The 18660-nt window shown below is 35.1% G+C and overlaps 3 protein-coding genes across 3 annotated transcripts; all 3 read right to left on the bottom strand.

Moving 5' to 3' along the window:
- Positions 1-171: 171 nt before the first annotated feature.
- On the bottom strand, positions 172-3073 carry LOC104767046 (MLO-like protein 7). Its single transcript, XM_010491067.2, has 14 exons — positions 2852-3073; positions 2698-2755; positions 2305-2618; positions 2158-2218; positions 1993-2081; positions 1829-1903; positions 1669-1757; positions 1550-1599; positions 1440-1480; positions 1184-1357; positions 1058-1093; positions 906-973; positions 761-821; positions 172-660 (listed from the first exon to the last, which is right to left on the bottom strand). Exons 1-14 carry the CDS (start codon positions 3044-3046, stop codon positions 337-339), a joined length of 1635 nt encoding a protein of 544 aa, XP_010489369.1. The 5' UTR covers positions 3047-3073; the 3' UTR covers positions 172-336.
- A 2231-nt stretch (positions 3074-5304) lies between these two features.
- Positions 5305-8076, bottom strand: LOC104767045 (thioredoxin reductase 2-like). Its single transcript, XM_010491066.3, has 2 exons — positions 6473-8076; positions 5305-5595 (listed from the first exon to the last, which is right to left on the bottom strand). Exons 1-2 carry the CDS (start codon positions 7536-7538, stop codon positions 5525-5527), a joined length of 1137 nt encoding a protein of 378 aa, XP_010489368.2. The 5' UTR covers positions 7539-8076; the 3' UTR covers positions 5305-5524.
- A 79-nt stretch (positions 8077-8155) lies between these two features.
- On the bottom strand, positions 8156-12723 carry LOC104767044 (AT-rich interactive domain-containing protein 3). Its single transcript, XM_010491064.3, has 13 exons — positions 12411-12723; positions 10423-11964; positions 10288-10327; positions 10059-10111; positions 9910-9955; positions 9621-9713; positions 9406-9516; positions 9243-9297; positions 9088-9154; positions 8938-9004; positions 8802-8852; positions 8614-8706; positions 8156-8532 (listed from the first exon to the last, which is right to left on the bottom strand). The coding sequence occupies exons 2-13, from the start codon at positions 11949-11951 to the stop codon at positions 8431-8433; spliced, it is 2307 nt and encodes a 768-aa protein (XP_010489366.2). The 5' UTR covers positions 11952-11964; positions 12411-12723; the 3' UTR covers positions 8156-8430.
- Positions 12724-18660: the final 5937 nt, after the last annotated feature.

Below are 18660 nucleotides of genomic sequence, written 5' to 3'. Positions count from 1 at the left end.
TACACATATACTATGACCATTGTTCTGGCGGTATGAAGCCACCGGAGCCGTCTGAAAGATTCTCATTTTTTCTCTCAAGATATTGGAAATTATGAACATTTTTGTATTAAGGAAAGTTAACATTTTTGTTAATTTTTATTGCTAAAAAAAATAGATGCTCTATCTTATATTGTAAAATAACTTGTAGATCAAGTTATTATATAACTCTAAACATGGTGTATAACACATAAAAACAATTCTATGAGCGTTAATTTCTGATCAAGTACCAATTAGTAAACGACAACTGTTTCATTTGAGCTTTCAAGTAACAACAAAAGAAAGCAGCTAGCTAAGAGCCTAAGAGTGGTGCAATTGCATTTGCCGTTGTTGAATCCTGTCGATAGCATCCTCTGCCCCAGCTGTTTCAAGATCAGACGACATTTCGTCTTCTTCATCTTCTTGCTTATAGTATTTGATGTTAGAAGAGTGACCAGTGGTCTTGGAACGGTGAAGAGTGGTTGCAAAGGAAGATGAGGAGATGCTGAAACTCTCTGAAACACCAAGTGTCTTGCTCGGGAGCTTCCTCGCTTTGCCTTTCTTTAATTTGGTGTCTTTATGCCACTTCTTCAATGCCTTTGCCATTTGCTCATCAAACACTGCTTTCTTCATGTGTGAACCCATCTGCTCCACACACCATTTCATCATTTCTCTATTCTCTTTCCTTCAAGAGATCATCATTTGGATAAGAGTATCAATTGGAAACTAAGGTTTTACAAGTTACCTGAGTAACGAGGGCGTACAAAGGGAGAGTACTGTAGCTGCATAAGATCAAAGCTCCTAGGCTGCCACATATCAACATGATTTAAACACTTGTCCTCTATAATACTAATTGGAAACATAATAAAGGTTATGAATAAGCTTTTTACCATAGAAAGAGTTTGATGATTACAAGATTGAAATCTTTATGGAAGCATGATTTTAATCCAAAAGAATACTGCAAATTCCAAATATGTATATTACTAAGTAAATAATATACATTCCAAAATGTTGAAATGAAGAGGAAACTCATTGCTTTTACCCATATCCAGAAAAAGTGTGTTATCTGGAAAGCATTCTGGCAAAAAAAAACAGAGGAGTTAGAATCTGCAAAAACATGTTAGTTCAAGATGAAATCAAGAAGAAGATGCTTTCATATTGTAATTACCTGAAACAAGGCAAAGTGGATAAGATGAAGTAGCAGTTGAGGACAATCGAACCAAAAGTATCGATCTGAGCCTTGTACTAGAGGCATCCCTTGAACTACTTCATGTGTCTCTACGATTTCTAGCGCCATTGTTGCCATAATCGCTTGAAGCTTCGTTCCAACAGCTAGTATTATCTGCAACAAGAATTATTTTTAATCAAGAAACTTCCAAGAACAAGAAGCTGTGTATATATATTAGAGAGATAGATTGTCTTACGAGCACGGGAGGTATTGATGCCCAAAACAATGTTCTCCATCCTGAAAGTTGAATAGAAAGACCTCAGTATATGAATTTTATTTGAATTTAAAGATAGATGTGTAGCTCACCATTGACATTAAACAGCAAGAAGATCACAAATGATGCCCAAAGAACTGGACTGCAGAGCAAAATTATGTCAGAAACAGTAGGAAACACAGTTTCATATGCATTTTGATTGTGTTGTAACCTTATTCCAACTACCAACTTGAAATCGTCCTCGAGAGATCTTTTGATATATCTCTGGAAGTTGAACTTTCTTCCCGGGGCCAAATGGGCCTGAATCAGAAGTAGCACATATCAAGATTGTGAGAGAAGGAAATGGAAAGATGCAAGAATATAAAACTCACAGAGATGAATCCATGGCGCAGAGTCAAGTAGTCGGTTCTTCCCACAGATACAAAGAACTGCCTCAAGAAGCATCCCTGTAACCCGAAGAGCTCAGAATAATCAAATCAAGAACGTTTTGATGCATTTTGAAAGAGACGAAGAAGGAGAGACATGGTTTGTTTACAACGTAAAAGAAGAAAGGAATTGTTGTCCAGAAACTTATATGTTCTCTCACAAAAGAAGTCTCATGAGTGAGTCTAAGTCTTGAATGATCTACACCACACACAAAAAAAGTGAGTCTGTAAAATATAATAAAACTTTCAAAACAGAATCTGATGAAACAAAGTACCAGTAGAAAACTCATAGTCATGAGATAATGTTTCTTGCTCCCACTTTTTCCATCCACGAATCTGCCACAAAAGACAATACAAAATGAATCATTCATTGACTCAATCAAACACAGTTTTGATCAGAACTAGATTTATCGCGTACGTACCTTGAGCCTGCTAAGCATCATAGTGATTAAACTATAGAGGATATGAGAGATGGCCAAAAAGAACAACAAGATGTGAAGTTGGTGCAAGCCTTTCAATGTTATGAGTGGGTCGGATCCTTGTTTGCAATTCACAGATGTATCACCAGCAGCCGAAAGACGCGTGCTAAGAAATGGAGCAAGATTCTGGAAAAGCTCTATGTCTTCAGATGAACAAGGTAACATAGAGAGAGCAGCCTTTCGAGAAACACAGATCTTGAGAATATATGTTTCTCCAAAAGTGAGTAATAAGGAAATGAATCCAAGGATCATCAGTTCTGTAGAATCAATCACCATTTTCAAAAACCAAACCAAATAGCTTTTAAGACAAGCAATGCTATATGTATGTTTACTTACCGGCTTTGATTTTCTCTAAGGCTTCAAGGAGAGAGTTTTTATGCTTCTTCCATAGCCACTGAGAAGAAGATAGAAACAATTAAAGATGTTTTAGACAAATGTGTGTTTGAACAAGAAGACTTGTAAGAAAAGGAAGAAGATTAAGAAAACAGACGTTGGCAAGTCTTTGAAGACCCTTTTCGAGGAGATGGGAAATGAGGATGAGAAAGGTGCACACGATAGCAACAGCCCAAGTGGGCGTCTGAGAGAGCTGTCTCCCGCCGGAGGGATCCCCCCTGGTGGCCGTAGCTCCGCCGTGGAACACCAGAAACCATAACAAAGATCTTTGACACTTGCTTTGTGTGATCATGAGTGAAGGGAAGGTTATGAAAACAAATTAAAGAAATACTAATAACGTAGAGAATCAAACTTAAGTTTTTGTGCTTCTTAATTACTATGTTGTACAACGTAAGTTATATTAGTATATAGATAAAGAATTGGTTTTCATTTGACTATATATATTGTCAGATACATTAAAAAACACAAGTACACGTATACAGTTATACTTAATTCTGAAAATTACGTACATAAATTGTGTAATTAGCCATGCATGCATTCACAATTTCACATGCTGTATACTTGTGCGTTGACCAAAACATTAAAAAATCAAAGTGTAGTTCAGTTTTGTAACTCATCTCATTCAATCAATGGAAGTTACATTAGCAAATTCAATTACGTACGTACGGTATTAAGACATTTTGACTACAAGTTTTCAAAAACACAAACGAGTGAAACCGCTAATCTATAATACAAAAAGACAATTCTTAGATTCACCCCTCTTAATTAAAAGGAAATAAATTTTTAATTAAAGAAACAAAGATCAATCAATTTTAAAATTATTAATTCTAACATTATATTATAATTTTAAATTATAACATCTAAACACTAACCATTTCTTTATAAACCCAAACCAATATATAATTTTGTTTAACTTTAATACTAAACCATAACTACATTTTTATAAACCCAAACTGAAATACAATTTTGTTTAATTATCTAAACCCTAACCACTCTTTTATAAACCCAAACCGACATATAATTTTTTTTAATTTTAAAATCTAAATCCTAACCACTCTTTTATAAACTCAAACCGACATATTATTTTGTTTAATTGTAAATCTAAACCGTAAACCCAAACCACTCTTTTGTAAACACAAACCAACATATAATTTCGGTTAATAAAATCTAAATCCTAACCGATATTTTATAATCTCAAACCTACATATATTTTTTTTATTTATAAAATTTAAACCCTAATCCTCCTTTAAACCGACATAATTTCCTTAATAAAAAATCTACAGAATTTATTTCTTTATTTTGTTTTGTTTTTTATTTGAATTTTGATTTATTTTTAAAATATGATATGACATCACATATTGTTATATTTTTATTGGTTAATTAGGAGGGGTGAACAAGAGAGTTTTTCATTGTCATTTGTTATATATGGATGAATCAGCTCTATCCAAATGGTCCAACTAAATTTCAAAAGATTCTTTAAAATTTAAAGACTCCTTTCAGAAAATTCTAGATGATGTATATATACATTTTCCAAGTATATTTTTGGAAAAACCTTTTAGGACATATTTACAAACAATGTCATCGACATTAAGTTTTCAAAAAAATCAAAAAAATAAGATATTGCACTGTCAACAAGATTCACAACCGAGATGATGAGGCATTTATGGTGATTAATTAAAATTTGATAACTAAGGTAACTAATCTTAATGATGATATATATCTTTGTACCAAAATCGTAAAAAGTAATAATTAGTTTTAAATCATTTTATTTCATCTTTCATCTATATATGGATTTTAATTACATTTCTTTATTTTACCTTGATAAAAGATAAATTTTTAATTTGATAAAAATATTCAAATGTGGCAAAACATTATTTTGATAAAAATAATTTAGAGCTTGAATCTAAAAGCGCAAAAGTTTGAATCATATAACTTTTTAGTATAATAAGAAAAAAATATACTCAATGTTGTATTTATAGATAAAGTATTTTCTCGTGTAATGTTCAAACCTGCCTAAAAATTATGTAAACGACAAAAAGAAAGAAAAAAACATTATAAAGTTCTATGTATATTCACATTAATTCTCAACCTCAATATTGTGATAACACACCAATTTTCAATCTCTAAATTAATTATCCAAAACACCTAATAATGCTATGAACCAAACCCCCTGCTTTCGCAAACTTCCGCATGTGCAACCACAACTACTCTTCTTAAAACACATACTCCGTTTAAACCAATTGTGCTCTATATCATTACGATAAAACCAATAATTATAATAAAGTAGTATTTCCGATAAAACCATCATAGCATAGCCTAATTTATTGATCTAAAATTTTTAATTTATAAATATTACCCTAATTTTGAGACAAAAATGAACATCTGGTTGGTTCATTTCTCATTCAGAAGGACCAGGACCATTGAATTAGCAAACGAATAGGCCTGAGAGGTGGTTACATAACCAAGATAAATATAAAAAGTACTCTCACGTAAGGAACAAATCTTAAAAAGCAATGGAACAAATCTTAAAAAGCAATGGGTCGAAGCAGCGACAACTAAAGAGTTTATTTAATTCGGCACAAAATCCAACTGCAAACAAAGGCAAATAACAAAACTCTACTCAGATTGTCTTTGTGAGATCAATCCGATTCTTTATTGTTTTTTTTTTTCTTGATCAATTCTTTATTGGTTTTAAAAATGACAAAGCAAATAATAAGGGGAGAGGAAGTGATCGAGCAACTTGTAAATGGATTCTTCTCCTACACCTTCTCTAATCACTTTTACCCTCCTGAGATCCAATCTCTTGTAAGTAATGCTCTGCATCCAATGCCGCCATGCACCCTGCACCATTCATAAAGTTGTTTATTAAACTTGGTCTTTCTTATTCATGACACAAAGCGAAAGGTGATAAACATTTGAATGGGTTTGATGGAAACACATAATCACTTCTAGAGTCTAGACCGCCAAGAACAATTTGATTTCAGCTTGAGTCAATTTAAGACCACACACCATGCCGTGTAAATAGCTAAATGTGTCGGCTTGTTATTGTAATATTTAGATAACAAATCTTATAACGATATCCTTGAAAACATTTTAGTTTCCCCTGCAGGCTATCAAGACCCTACTAGTCTTCTAAAGAGTATTAAGAATTTCCTACGCAGATAGCCTTCAACCGAAAACAAAGGCACAACACAAGACCACTACAGCAAACACAAATAGTCAATAATACATAATGGTATTAAGTAACAAGCACATATCACTTGACTTCCAGGCTCTCTAATGACTAGTACCAGTCTTCTATAAAATGAGAATGAACGCAGATAGTCTAAAACCGCAAACACATGATCAATATGAACTCAAAGTTTCGTTCGCAACCCAAGACCACTCTATAGCAAACACAAATCCAAAAGCATGCGTCGAAGACTATGTTAAGTGAATCAAACGATATACAAAGCAAACTACTTTGAGAAATGAAAGGAGTTCATCATTAAAAGCTAATGACTTTCAAAAACCTGACTCCTCTTGAACAGATCAATCAAACAACAATCATAAACGTTTAAACAATTGTTCACATAATGAGATACCTAACTACTCTTATAACATGATCCTATAAGGCATCAAGTAGTATTATCAGATACTCTGATAGATTCCAGTAATGATTTCAAAGAGCTAAACTCATTTTTCCGAAATGTGAAAAAAGAAAAGTTAGAGAACGAACCAGTTCCTGCAGCAGTGATGGCCTGTCTATACTTCTTGTCTTGAACATCTCCAGCAGCGAATACACCAACGACGCTCGTCTTTGTGGTACCAGGCTTGGTCACAACATAACCATCTTCATCAAGCTCAAGCTGGCCATCCAAAAACTTGGTCGCTGGCTCATGACCAATAGCAAAGAATAATCCAGACACCTTAAGATCTGAAACCTCTCCACTAACAACGTTCTTCACCTTCAACCCTCCAAGAACACGTCCGTTTTCATCTCCATAAGCTTCCACCACAGCAGAGTTCCAAATGACTTCAATCTTAGGGTTAGACAAAGCTCTCTGCTGCATAATCTTAGACGCCCTAAACGTATCCCTTCTATGGATAATATAAACCTTAGATCCATACTTAGTGAGGAAATTAGCTTCCTCCATGGCCGAATCACCACCACCAATAACCACAAGAGGCTTATTCCTAAAAATCGGAGCAGCTCCGTCGCAAACAGCACAAGCGGAGATACCACGGTTCCAAAAACCACCATCGCCTTCACCAGATCCAGTGAAGCTAAGACGTTTCGCTACAGCTCCAGTCGAAACGATCACAGAGTCAGCGAGAACAGTTCTCGAATCGGTGATTACCTTAAACGGCTTCGACGAGAAATCAACTTTGTTAACCGTCTCAGTGAAGATCTCAGTACCGAACCTCTCCGATTGCTTCCTGAATTTCTCGACGATCTCGGCACCGAGGATACCTTCAGGGAACCCAGGGAAGTTCTCGACGTCGGTGGTTGTAGTTAACTGACCTCCGGGAGCGATGTCGTTAGCCATCCATCCTTCGAAGAGAAGAGGCTTAAGCTCAGCCCTAGCTGCATAGATCGCCGCCGTGTGTGCTGCTGGACCACTTCCGACGATGCAAACCTTGGTTTTGTGAGTTCCCATTTCGGCGGAGTGGGAAGGAGAAGAAGACGCGGTGGCGAAAGACGGAGGAGTTGAGAGAGCAGATCCAAGTAAGAAACCTCCTCCTACGCTGCTTAATAAAGACTTTATTATGAACCTTGACTGGCTCATTGAGATCCAACACATGTTCAAATCGATTTGAATAATATATATAGATAGACCACACTTTGTTTGAATCACAATTACGATGCAAAATTTATAATACACTTTTACGAATTATTTAAACCCATATGGGCAAAATTATTATTGGACCATTTTATATATATGCAAAGGCTTTGGAGTTGGAATATTAACGGTGACAAGATTAGAATCACTTCCAATATTAAAACAGTGGATTACATTTCCTTACAAGCCAAACAAAAAAAAAAGATTCTTGCATATTTGACACAAAATACAATGCTGGATTATTATAGTCTGAAAATGTAAAGTTAAATAAGAAAGAAAATCTTTACTTTTCTAGAAAAAAAAAAGTTAAACCTAAATTTTTAAATCCAAACCCTAAACTAAACATTTTTTACAAAAACACATCTTTCCATAACACCTTAATAAACATTAAAAAGATAACAATACTATTTTAGCCTAATTGTCTTTTTCTAGTTATACCACAAACCCACTAAGATAAGTACAGATTGAGATTCAATCTTGATTTTTGAGCTAACATGCATAATACAAAAAGATCCACGGCCACAAATATCAAGATAAACGATAAAATAATCAAATAAAGTTGTAAATTGGTGTCTTCCTAATAGAAAAAGGGTTTTTTTTAAAAAAGATTTTTGAGCTACAACAAATCATTAGTGATACTAGTAAGAAGATAATCCAATCAAAGATAGGAGAGAGACCATAAACTAGATGTCTAATTAAAAAGGATTCCTAAAGTTGGCCCTTCTCAGGTTGTGGTGTCATGCTCTCATAATAATATACAGACAAAATACTCTCAACAACAGCTACTTCTTCTAACAATCATCTCCCTTTTCAGATCTTCTTCAAAGGCTTTTTGTTAAAACTGTAAATGTTTCTAATCCAATTGCTCGAGAGGCACACGGACAAATAACTGTCCGTTTAAGGTTACCACAGCCGATGTGTGATGAGGATCGATTCTCGTCGGCAAACTTACAACCTGCAGTGTTCCAATGGAGGTATGAGAATGGCATTCAGCATTCTATGTATAAACTGAAATATCGTGTAACAGAGTATTTACCTTTTTGAAAGGAGTCGCTCCCCAGGGATTCATAGGGTTCTCGGGTTCGCCACTTATCACCAACCGCCCAGCCGGATCTGATTGGACTCGGACCTGTATTAGTGTTGCCAAGACAAAAACTGAGTGTTAAACTCAATCTTAGGACCCATATTTAAACAACACCGAGTGTTTCAAATTTGAGAGCTAACCTCTTCACGGCCTAGTCCTGGGACTAATGCATAGACCTCAAAGCAATCTTGCTGCAGATAACGGAAGAGGTTATTAATTTATGTAAAATCAGAAAGTAATTGCTCAGGGTTTTAAGAAAGTGGCCATTGATTTTACCGTCCTCAGCACGTTAATCTTGACCCAGTCAGCTGGTGGTCCAACATCAACAACTGTAACATCCAACCTAAGAAACACAACAACTGAAATTAGAATTCAAATGTGAATGATCATCTATCAAAAACCAGACCACAAAGCTAAAAACCATACATAGGTTTAGAAACTTGGTTGGCATTTTTTGCACCATATTCAGCAGGCCTCTTGCGTTTCAGCAAACCTGATGACATTGCCCAGATGTCAGTAACAACCCGAATCAAAGTTTTAAACAATATAAATGAGAACCAAGCCGACTTCAGAACTCATACCAGGGGAGGTGCCAATCTGTTTCTCACGCTTCTGATGAAGAACTAAGTTCTTATCCTACCAATTACAAAACAGCATGTTAGTTCAGACTATGACAACAAAGATATAAAGTGAGTCTGTGAATGTAAAATGAAAAATATGTTTGGTAACAAGATTCAACCGGACCTTGATTGCAGCAGGGTCACTAACTTCACCGTTACCATTAAGACGCTGTGAATGCCAACCTTGCATAGCACGTGCTGCTGAATCTCTCCTTGCTCTACCTGATCCAGCCGCCTAGTGTAGAAACAAGGCAGCGGGTTAAGTTTAAACACAAACATTAATCATAAGAAGAAGATCGAACAAAAACTACAGACGCATGATGATTTTCTCAATCTTACATGATTATCAATATTCATTGGTTCTGGTTCCATCGGAAGGGGTATCTGAAGTTCACCTCCACTAACTTTATGCCGCTCATATTCAAGAAGAGCCTGAAAAATTAAGAAAATATAATGTTACTGTATCTAACGGAAAATATAATTCAAGATGATTCACAATTGTTTTCTGTTCAATCATTTAAATTATTTCTCAGAAGGATTGATGCATAAAGCCCGTCCCAGTGTATACAAAAGTCACATGAAAGAAACCAAAAGCAGAGAGTGGAAAAGTTCGAGATTATAATCTCACCTTCTCGTAGAAACCTCGGAAAGTCCATGATACTGTTGTACATGTCCTGAACAAACAATTGGCCAATTCGAGGTTAAGTCTTGCAAATTTACACATGATTTCCCAAAAAATTTAAGTCAAACCACTCATAAGAGAAGCATTCTTCTTACTTTGGGGGCCTGAAAGATTCTCCCACTTGCCGCCATAGTTTGCTTCCAGTAACCTATCCAGTAAAAAAACATATTAACCACAGAAAATCACCGAAAGCCCACTGCTAGATCATGAACAACAGTATGCATGCAAGTAAGCCAGGAAGGGGAAGATGACAAGCAAAAACCACATTTTCTCGTCAGAAAAGACGCTGTGATATTCATCACGCATATTCACAGTGACCCATACCTTGTCATACCCGCCCAATCTAGTTACAGCTCTCCACAACCTTGTGCCAAATAAAGTGATTAAATATCAGCTTCTAAAATTTTTACAATGTATAACACACTAAAGTGACTAAATAATGATGGGAAGCAAGCTTACTTAAGGCAGTTTAGTCCCTCCCCATAAAATTTTGGGGGTTTGAAATCCATGTTTCTCTCTTTAAAAAAACTATCCAATTCTTTCATAAAATCAGACTGATCCTCTTCTGTTCCAGATTCATTACCGTCAGACCTATCATCCAAGAGGAAAGAGCGCTTTGGACGCATGGTCCCATCAAAGCCAGATGGTGTCCGAACTATTTTATGGACTCCGTTATTCAAATCTCCACTACCCCGCGCTTCAGACTTTATATTGGAAGATGCAACACGAGGACCGGGTCCACGTCTCACTGGTGCACTTACATTATCTGCATCATTTATCACAAGTTCTCTAGAATTATCTTGCTTTTCTGTATTAGCCTCAACATTGACATCCTTGTTATTAGTAGAGTCAACAGTAGCATCAGCAGCCAATTTAGAATCTGGTAGATCAAGTTCCATCTCTTCTGTAGCTTCAGCGTCAGCTATAGTCATTCCTTCATCATGATCAGAGGAAGTTTGGGTAGCGGGCAAGATCCCTTTGTCACTGTCTTCTGAGACTCTAACTGCCAACACATCAGAGTTTTTGTCATTGTCTGTCAAATTTTCAGTGGCAGGCATGTCCGGTTCTTTTTCCACGTTCATTGAGGTTTCAGAACCAGGCACCTCTGGCCCTTTGTCAAGCTCCGGTGTATCCTCCAGTTTAGATATGGTCTCAGAACCAGGCACCTCTACCACTTCGTGAAGCTCTCTTGTGGTCCCCTGATCATGATCGACTGGTCCACTTCCATCGCCAGCCAAATTCACATTGTTAGCCTCACCCTCATCCATACTTTCATTGTTCTCCTCAACAACTTTGGCATCAGGATTGGCTGGAAATTCGTTATGGTCTCCTGAGGATATGATCTCATGTTCTTCTGCAGCTTTTTCCTGCTCCATTACTGTGTTCTTCTGCAGTGATCCTTCTTCTTCCGAATGTTTGTTATCAGGATTGACTGCAAATTCTTCATGGTCTCCTGAGGCTATCAAGTCATCTTCTTCTGCAGCTTTTTCCTCCTCCATCACAATATCATCATGCTGATGCAGTGATCCTGTGTCCTCCTCCAACAGTGTGGAGTCAGGTATTTCGGCCGTTTCTTCATGGACTGTTGCATCATCTTTCTCAACCTTGCCAGCATCTTCGTCTTCTTTCAAGATAGGGTCTATGTTCTCTTCTGGAGTGTCTTCAACAGTAAGGTTGCTGAACCCTTCGTCAGTTTCTAAAGCTACTGACGGAGATGGAACTCGAGGCGGATCATCATCATTGGTCTCCGTCTCAAGGATAGAAGTCACCTCGTTCGAAGCAAGTGAAGTACCTATTCCAGTAACCATGGGACATGGAGCTTCCTCTCCTGGATTCTCATTCTCCGTTTCCTTTACATCATCCTGCCTTTGCTCTCCACTTTCAATTTCCTTGTCAGCGCCCACTTCAACTCTCTTACTCTCCAACTCCGTTAAATTCTCCATTGTAGTAGATTCTATTCCCGTTAGATTCTCTATTGTTGATTCCATTTAAACAGCATTCCTATAAACAAATACAATAAATATATAAATCATTTAGGAATTGGAGAAAACAAATGAAATGACCACTGAAGCTTACAATTTAGACAAACCCCAAAAACACACACACAAAAGTATGTTCATATAGTGTGGGGATTTGTTAATTTTTTTTTCAAGATATATTTGGGTTTTTTTTTTTTTTTTCTATTAGGGTTTTGGTTTTGTGTTTATTAAAAAGATAAAAAAGGATTAGGAACACACAAGCAAAAAAATAAAAATAAAAATAAGACATCAAATTGAGATTAAGATTTCTCCATATTGCGAATTCAATCCAAGATTTCTAAATAGGATTTATAAAAAACCTTTGACGGAGAAGCTAAACAATAGAGTCGTGAATTCCGGATTCATCTTAATAAAATATATTTTCCAAATTCCGGAAAAAACAAAGCGTTAAAATAAACGAAAACAAACCTTGGTTGGTAGAGACGAAGAAGCAGAACGGGAAAAAGGTTAGATATGGAGAGGGATGAATTGGTTTTTTGGTTTCCGAGCTCCTTGTGCAGTGGTGGTGACTGAAACACTCTTTTTCTCTTTCGTCGTCGTCGTCGTCGTCCTCAAAAATTTTACACACCGATCGAATTGGAGAAATGAAATCGAGGGTTTGCAATTTTAACCGGTTTTTTTTATAGGTTTTTTGGGCTCTCACGGGCTTTTTGACCTAATCTACTTGGCCCGATCTACATCACTAATCTTGTCGGAAATTCATTTACACTATTGGCGTTTCAAAATAAATCAGTGATATTGAAAATATATACATTTGATGAAAAAATGATTAAAGTACCTTACTCTTTTATTATGTTTCAAAACTAAGTTGCATGGAAACAAACACGGATTTGTAGATTACCAAAAAAAAGACGGATACACGGAAGCAAAATAATTCAGAAATGGGAAACAAAATGTTTCAAAAAAAGAAAGCAAAATGTTTCAGAAACGGAAAGCAAAATGTTTTGGAATGGGAAACAATCTTTTTTTCTAAAGTTAGAAAATGGAAAAGTTTAACATATGTACGTATATATATATACAAAAATATAATAAACACCAATCATTTTGATTCTTAGGGACTACTCTACCCAACTATGAATTTGATTCTTCTTCATAATGATACCAATGCTGAACCTCTTGACTGCTATCTCCTCTTTTGGATTATGTGAAGATTCTGGAAAAATCGTAATGATCGAGTCTTCAATAAAAGAAGTCACAAACCAGGAAGAAATGGTGAAGCTAGCCATTAATGACGCAACTGAATGGTTAAACTGCATCACTGTACCAGAAGGTCCAGTAGGGAACAACCATCATGCACACCCGCGACAAGATACATGGACTAAGCCCTCACCAGAATGGATTAAATGTAACTACGATGCGTCTCACATCGAAGATAACAACAACTCTAAGCCAAGTGGATAATTCGTAATTCCAATGGTATTTTCCTTTGAATGTAGAATGGGCAAAATTTGAAGGGGGGGGGGGGGGCAACAATTGAAGAGTCAGAGAGTACATCATTATTGTGGGAAATTCAATCATCTTGGGCACTAGGATATTGAAAGGTTATATTTGAAGTACAACATCAACATTGTACGACATGTCAATAACAATATATCAAATCCTCGCCTGCAACACTACTTGGATATAATATGAAGTAGGAAACCAATGTTCTCCTCTATGAGTTACTTGTTTCTTCATGGGGAGCAAAATCACTATGCTGATAAACTAGCAAAACATGCAATTGTCAGCCTGAGTGATTAAAATACCTTACCTTTTTATTAGGTTCAAAAATTAAGTTACATGGAAACGAAAACAGATACATAGAAATAAGATGTATCGAAAACAAGAAGCAAAATGTTTTGGAAACGGGAAACAAAATGATTCAGAAATGGGAAACAATTTTTTTCTGAAATTAGAAAATGAAAAGTTTTGGAAACGTATGTATATATATAACAAAACACCTACATATCACATTCTAATAAAATAACTTATGAAGAAAGAACATAACATGTTTAATAACATGATAGCGAGTAAGGCTTATCGAAAGAAAACATCGTCAAATTCACTTTTTCATGCTTGTATCTTTGGTATATGACACATATTTATGTTTATGTAATAAATTGTTTTTTGAAGTTTTGTATTGAGTTTGTACCTGATGTAAGCTATTGCAAGGGAAAAAATAATAATATATATAAACACTAAACAGAAAAACCCTATTAAAAATAATATTTGAAACAACACAAATTTAAAACATAAATATTAAAAAGTTGAATTAAAACTCTAAAAGTTAGATATTATATATATGAGTAATTTACTTATATCTCAAATATATATCTAAAAATTAATCAGGGTTTTTAAGCTACTAATAATATTACATATGTATATGTATCATCAATTCTTATATTTCTAAATTATTTATTTATAAAAGTTCTAAATTAAGAAAAAAGTTTATGTTGTGTTTCCAAAACGCAAACTGAGTTTTCATCGTGTTTTCAAACAAAGATGTCCAAAAGTCGTATTTCCAATAAAAATTTTTCAAAAATCGTGTTATCATACCTTGTCTCTGTGATTTCACAAGTTTCCGTTTCCAAAATGTTTCAGAAACGAAAAAGATCTCAAAAAGACTTTGCATGCAACATAGTCTAAATATTGCATTTGTTAAACTTTTTTTTTTGTGTGTGTAAATGTATTCGTTACATTTCGATGTTAAGAAAACTTTTAGTTTTAAAGGAAACGAATTTTCATAACAATATATGATCTTCTTTTTTTTTTTTTTCTTTCATTATGTTGTCTTTTTGTAAAATAGTTTTACCACGTTTATTTTATGTGTGTACACGTTACAAACGGTATCTCTCCGATTAATGGAGCATAAGAGCACAACCATCAATGGTTTAAATACCTAAGAATATTTGAAACAACACGCTCAAAACATAAAATATTAAATAGTTGAATTAAAACTCTAAAAGATATATCTGAGTAATTTACTTATATATATATATATATGATAAAGATATATCTCAAAATTAATTAGAGGTTTTAAGCTACTAATAATATTATATATTTTGATGTATTATGAATTCTTATATTTCCAAATTATTTATTTTTAAAATTTCTAAACTAAAAAAAGTTTTCGTCGTGTTTACATAGTGTTTCCAAATAAAAATTTCTAAGAATCGTATTTCTCTTGCTTGTTTCTGTGTTTGCACGAGTTTCCATTTCCAAAACATTTCAAAAACAAAAAACATATCTCAAAAAAAGTTTCCATGTTTCGACAAGTTACCGTTTCCGAAATGTTTCATTTTTTATTTAAGGATAATTTTTCATTTTTATATTTAAGGATTTAATTTCTTATAGTTTTAAATTTGCTATTAAAATTATATGATTTCTAATTATTAGTATTTTTAGATTTAACCTGTGATACATGTGTTATTTAGTAATTTGAACTATTAGGGGGTGCATGCTCTTGGATTCTAATTTATAAAGAATTTTGAAGACTTCAACAAAATCATCAAAAGTGGATAAGCGAAAAATTTTAAGGATTCCTAGAGAATATGTTATAGTTTTATTGATTAGTTTTCTAAAATCTTATAAAATGCTCCAAACAATCTATGTATATTTGTGATAATGACTTTATTTTGTGAAAAAATGTATAAAATCATTAACCAATAACATAATAATTTAATTCATTAACAATCCTAGATTCTTTTGTTTTAATGGAATAACACAAAACTTTTAATAACTTAATAAAAGTTTGAATCCAATAACCCAAATTTATTAAGATTTTAAATGACTTTTTACAAATCACAAACTAATACCACTAAATATTAGCAGAGTTTATCAAAATCTTGATCTAATAAACATAACATTTAAAGTCTTTAAAACTCTATTCAAATCTCAAACCAATAACCTCCACTTGGTACATTGCTAAATAGTTTTTAATATATACATATAATGATTTAGTTTCTTATAGTTTTTAATTTGATATTAATAAAACTGTATGAATTAGATTTTTATCTTTTTCACGATTTAACTCGTGATACATGTGTAATTTAGTACTATTCAATTTTATATTTAAGGATATAACGATTAAAAATTCTATTTAAATCATCATACATGGAAATTACACCAAATATCGATCATGACTCGTTCGACCAAGTTTTGTTTTCAATTTTACAGTATAAATTGTTGTTACGAATAGATGTAATTAAAGGTAATACAATTTTGATATTATGGTAACTAATATAATTTGTGATGAGAGTAATAATGTATTGTAGCCACAGGCGGACCAACGAAATCTGGAGTCCCTTACAGATTAAAAAAAAATTTGGCTGAAAAACTTAAAAACAAATTGGATGACACTTTTTCATAAGATTAAGAAGATTTATAGAATAAAATCATAATATTTGCAGAATTTCTATGAAAAAAGTGGTTAAAAAAAAATATGAATGTGTTTAGGATTTTTTTTTTTCATCTTCTTGTTGCTTAAAAATTTGTTTTTTTTCTTATTTTTTCTTTGAAGTCCAAAAAAAAAGCTAAAATTTAAACTTAATAAATAGTTGGTGGAACGCCTCTAAAACGGTGGCCCATTGCATTGTTTCAAATGCATGCTCTGGTTGTAGCAGGACTTATGTTATTTTTTAGATTTGTTAGTATCTTTAGTTTCCATTAAAAATAATATATCTTACCAAAACTGAAATTTAAAAAATATATTATTTGACTAATCGATTTTGTTGCCATATATTAGTTATTGTTTATTGTGCAATATTCTTTATTGGATGTCGAACGTCTGTATTTATAGAGGTATTGTGTCGGTTCGTCTATCAAAATAACCGAAAGCCCCTGTTCATATTCTAAGAATCTAATCTATTTACTGGGGCTTTGCAGATGTTCATGGGTCGGGGCTCATTTTGGGATTGAAACCAACCCCCAACAGTAGTCCCCCACCCCCACCTTCAGCTCGTAGCCGCATGCAGAAAACTTATGCCTCGTTAGATTCTGCGTAGGAACGCTGGCTCGTTCCGTGATCATCCTGGAAAGTTTGAGTGGCTCTCGTCACCTTATGCGTTGACGTTCTTTCCACCCTTGCTCGTCGAGATTGGTTGACTCTCAATCTTATTCTTCCTTCGTGCGAGTCTTCCTTTATTAGCAAAACATCGAGCAACCCAAACGTCACGAGTTTTCAAAAATCCGTAATGATGACGGCTCGAATATCTTTCTTTTTCTATAAATACCCTCTTCCCATTTTATTTCCTTTATTCCAACTCTTTGTTCATCAGGTATTTTCCTCTCTTCCACTTCTTCTTTATTGTCTGCCTTATTTTTTACTTCTTTTCATGGCTTCTTCCAAATTTGTCTCGTCAAATTTTTCGGCCGCGAGCCACCTTCTCCGTGTTACCTCCTCCGATTCTGATAGATCGACTAGATCTAGTCGTCGTCTGGTGAGATCTCCATTAACACCAAGCCAAAATCCAATTAGCTAATCCTCGGTCGAACCTTCGTCAGATTAGGCTGAAATTCAGCATCGTTTGTCTTTTGACGCGGCTATTCCCAGCTCGTCTCGTCCTCCCTTCGAAATTCTCTCTCTGATCGACGAGTCGTTGGAAGACCTCGATGTTCCTACCCCGTCATTGCTAATCTCCCGGGCGCCAGGAGGCACATTCTTTCTTTCGTTCCTGCATCTAACGCAAAGTTTTGCTCGGCCACTCGTGCGGTAAACATTGGAAAAATGTTCGTCCAACCGGAAATCGTGATTCATGCTTGGAATGACAGACCATGGGATGCGCCGCCAGAATTCATCGGTCTTTCTGAAAAATTCTTCACCGAGTGGAGACTCACTTTTCCTCTACCTGGGTTCTTGATGAGGTATCTAACCAGGAGGCAAACGGCCATTTCCCAATTCACCCATGTGACCTTTTGTAACGTAGTCGGTCTCTCGATTCTGGCCAAGGCGGCAGGTGTTAAACTTAGTTGCGACCACTTTGAAGAGCTTACGCGATTTAATCTTGCTAACAGGAAGAGAAAGCTCCAGATTTATTATGAGGGCTCAGCAATGGAGCCTCCGCTCGTCGAAGGGGCGAAAGGGAAAACCTATAACTGGGAAAAATCTTATTTCTTCTTGAAAGTCGTTCAAGGGGTTCTCGAGGACCCTAAAATCCTTTTTTCTGTGTGGAACCTTTCACCCAATAGCCGAACTTGTTTTATCCTCTTTTTCTTAATATCATGGACTTGGTTGCTGACCTTCACCTTATTTTTCCTCTCTTTTGCATTTGCTGTTCTGAGGTGACTTCATCTTTATCCTCCTGGTTTTAGAGCCGAGATCAAAGCAATCAAGTCGGTGAGTCCCACATCTGGCTCGGAATTAAAAAGAAGATAGCATCAACAAAGAAATCCACTCCTCGACGACTAGGTAATTGTTGTTTTCGTTCGTCGAGTTTGGATTTCTCTTTTCATTTGAATGTATTTTTAACCTTTGCGATCTGTCATTCTAGCTTCGAAGATGGAAAGCTGAACATGGATGTTCCTGATGTTTATGCTTGCTATAAACGAGCCCTAAATGTAGCCTCCACACCTTGCCCTAACCCTCCTCGTTCCCACAAAAAGTCGAGCGAGCGTGCTGCTGGGACCACTTCGTTTTGAATATATGCTTCTCCCAATCTTTCTCTTGAAAGGCGTTTGCCAG

This window comes from Camelina sativa, chromosome 19 (genome assembly GCF_030686135.1).
Source record: "Camelina sativa cultivar CO46 ecotype springtype chromosome 19, ASM3068613v1".
In the NCBI taxonomy this organism is placed as follows: Eukaryota; Viridiplantae; Streptophyta; class Magnoliopsida; order Brassicales; family Brassicaceae; genus Camelina; species Camelina sativa.
Note: the sequence above shows the minus strand (reverse complement) of the source record. Positions and strands in the feature narration are given on the sequence as shown.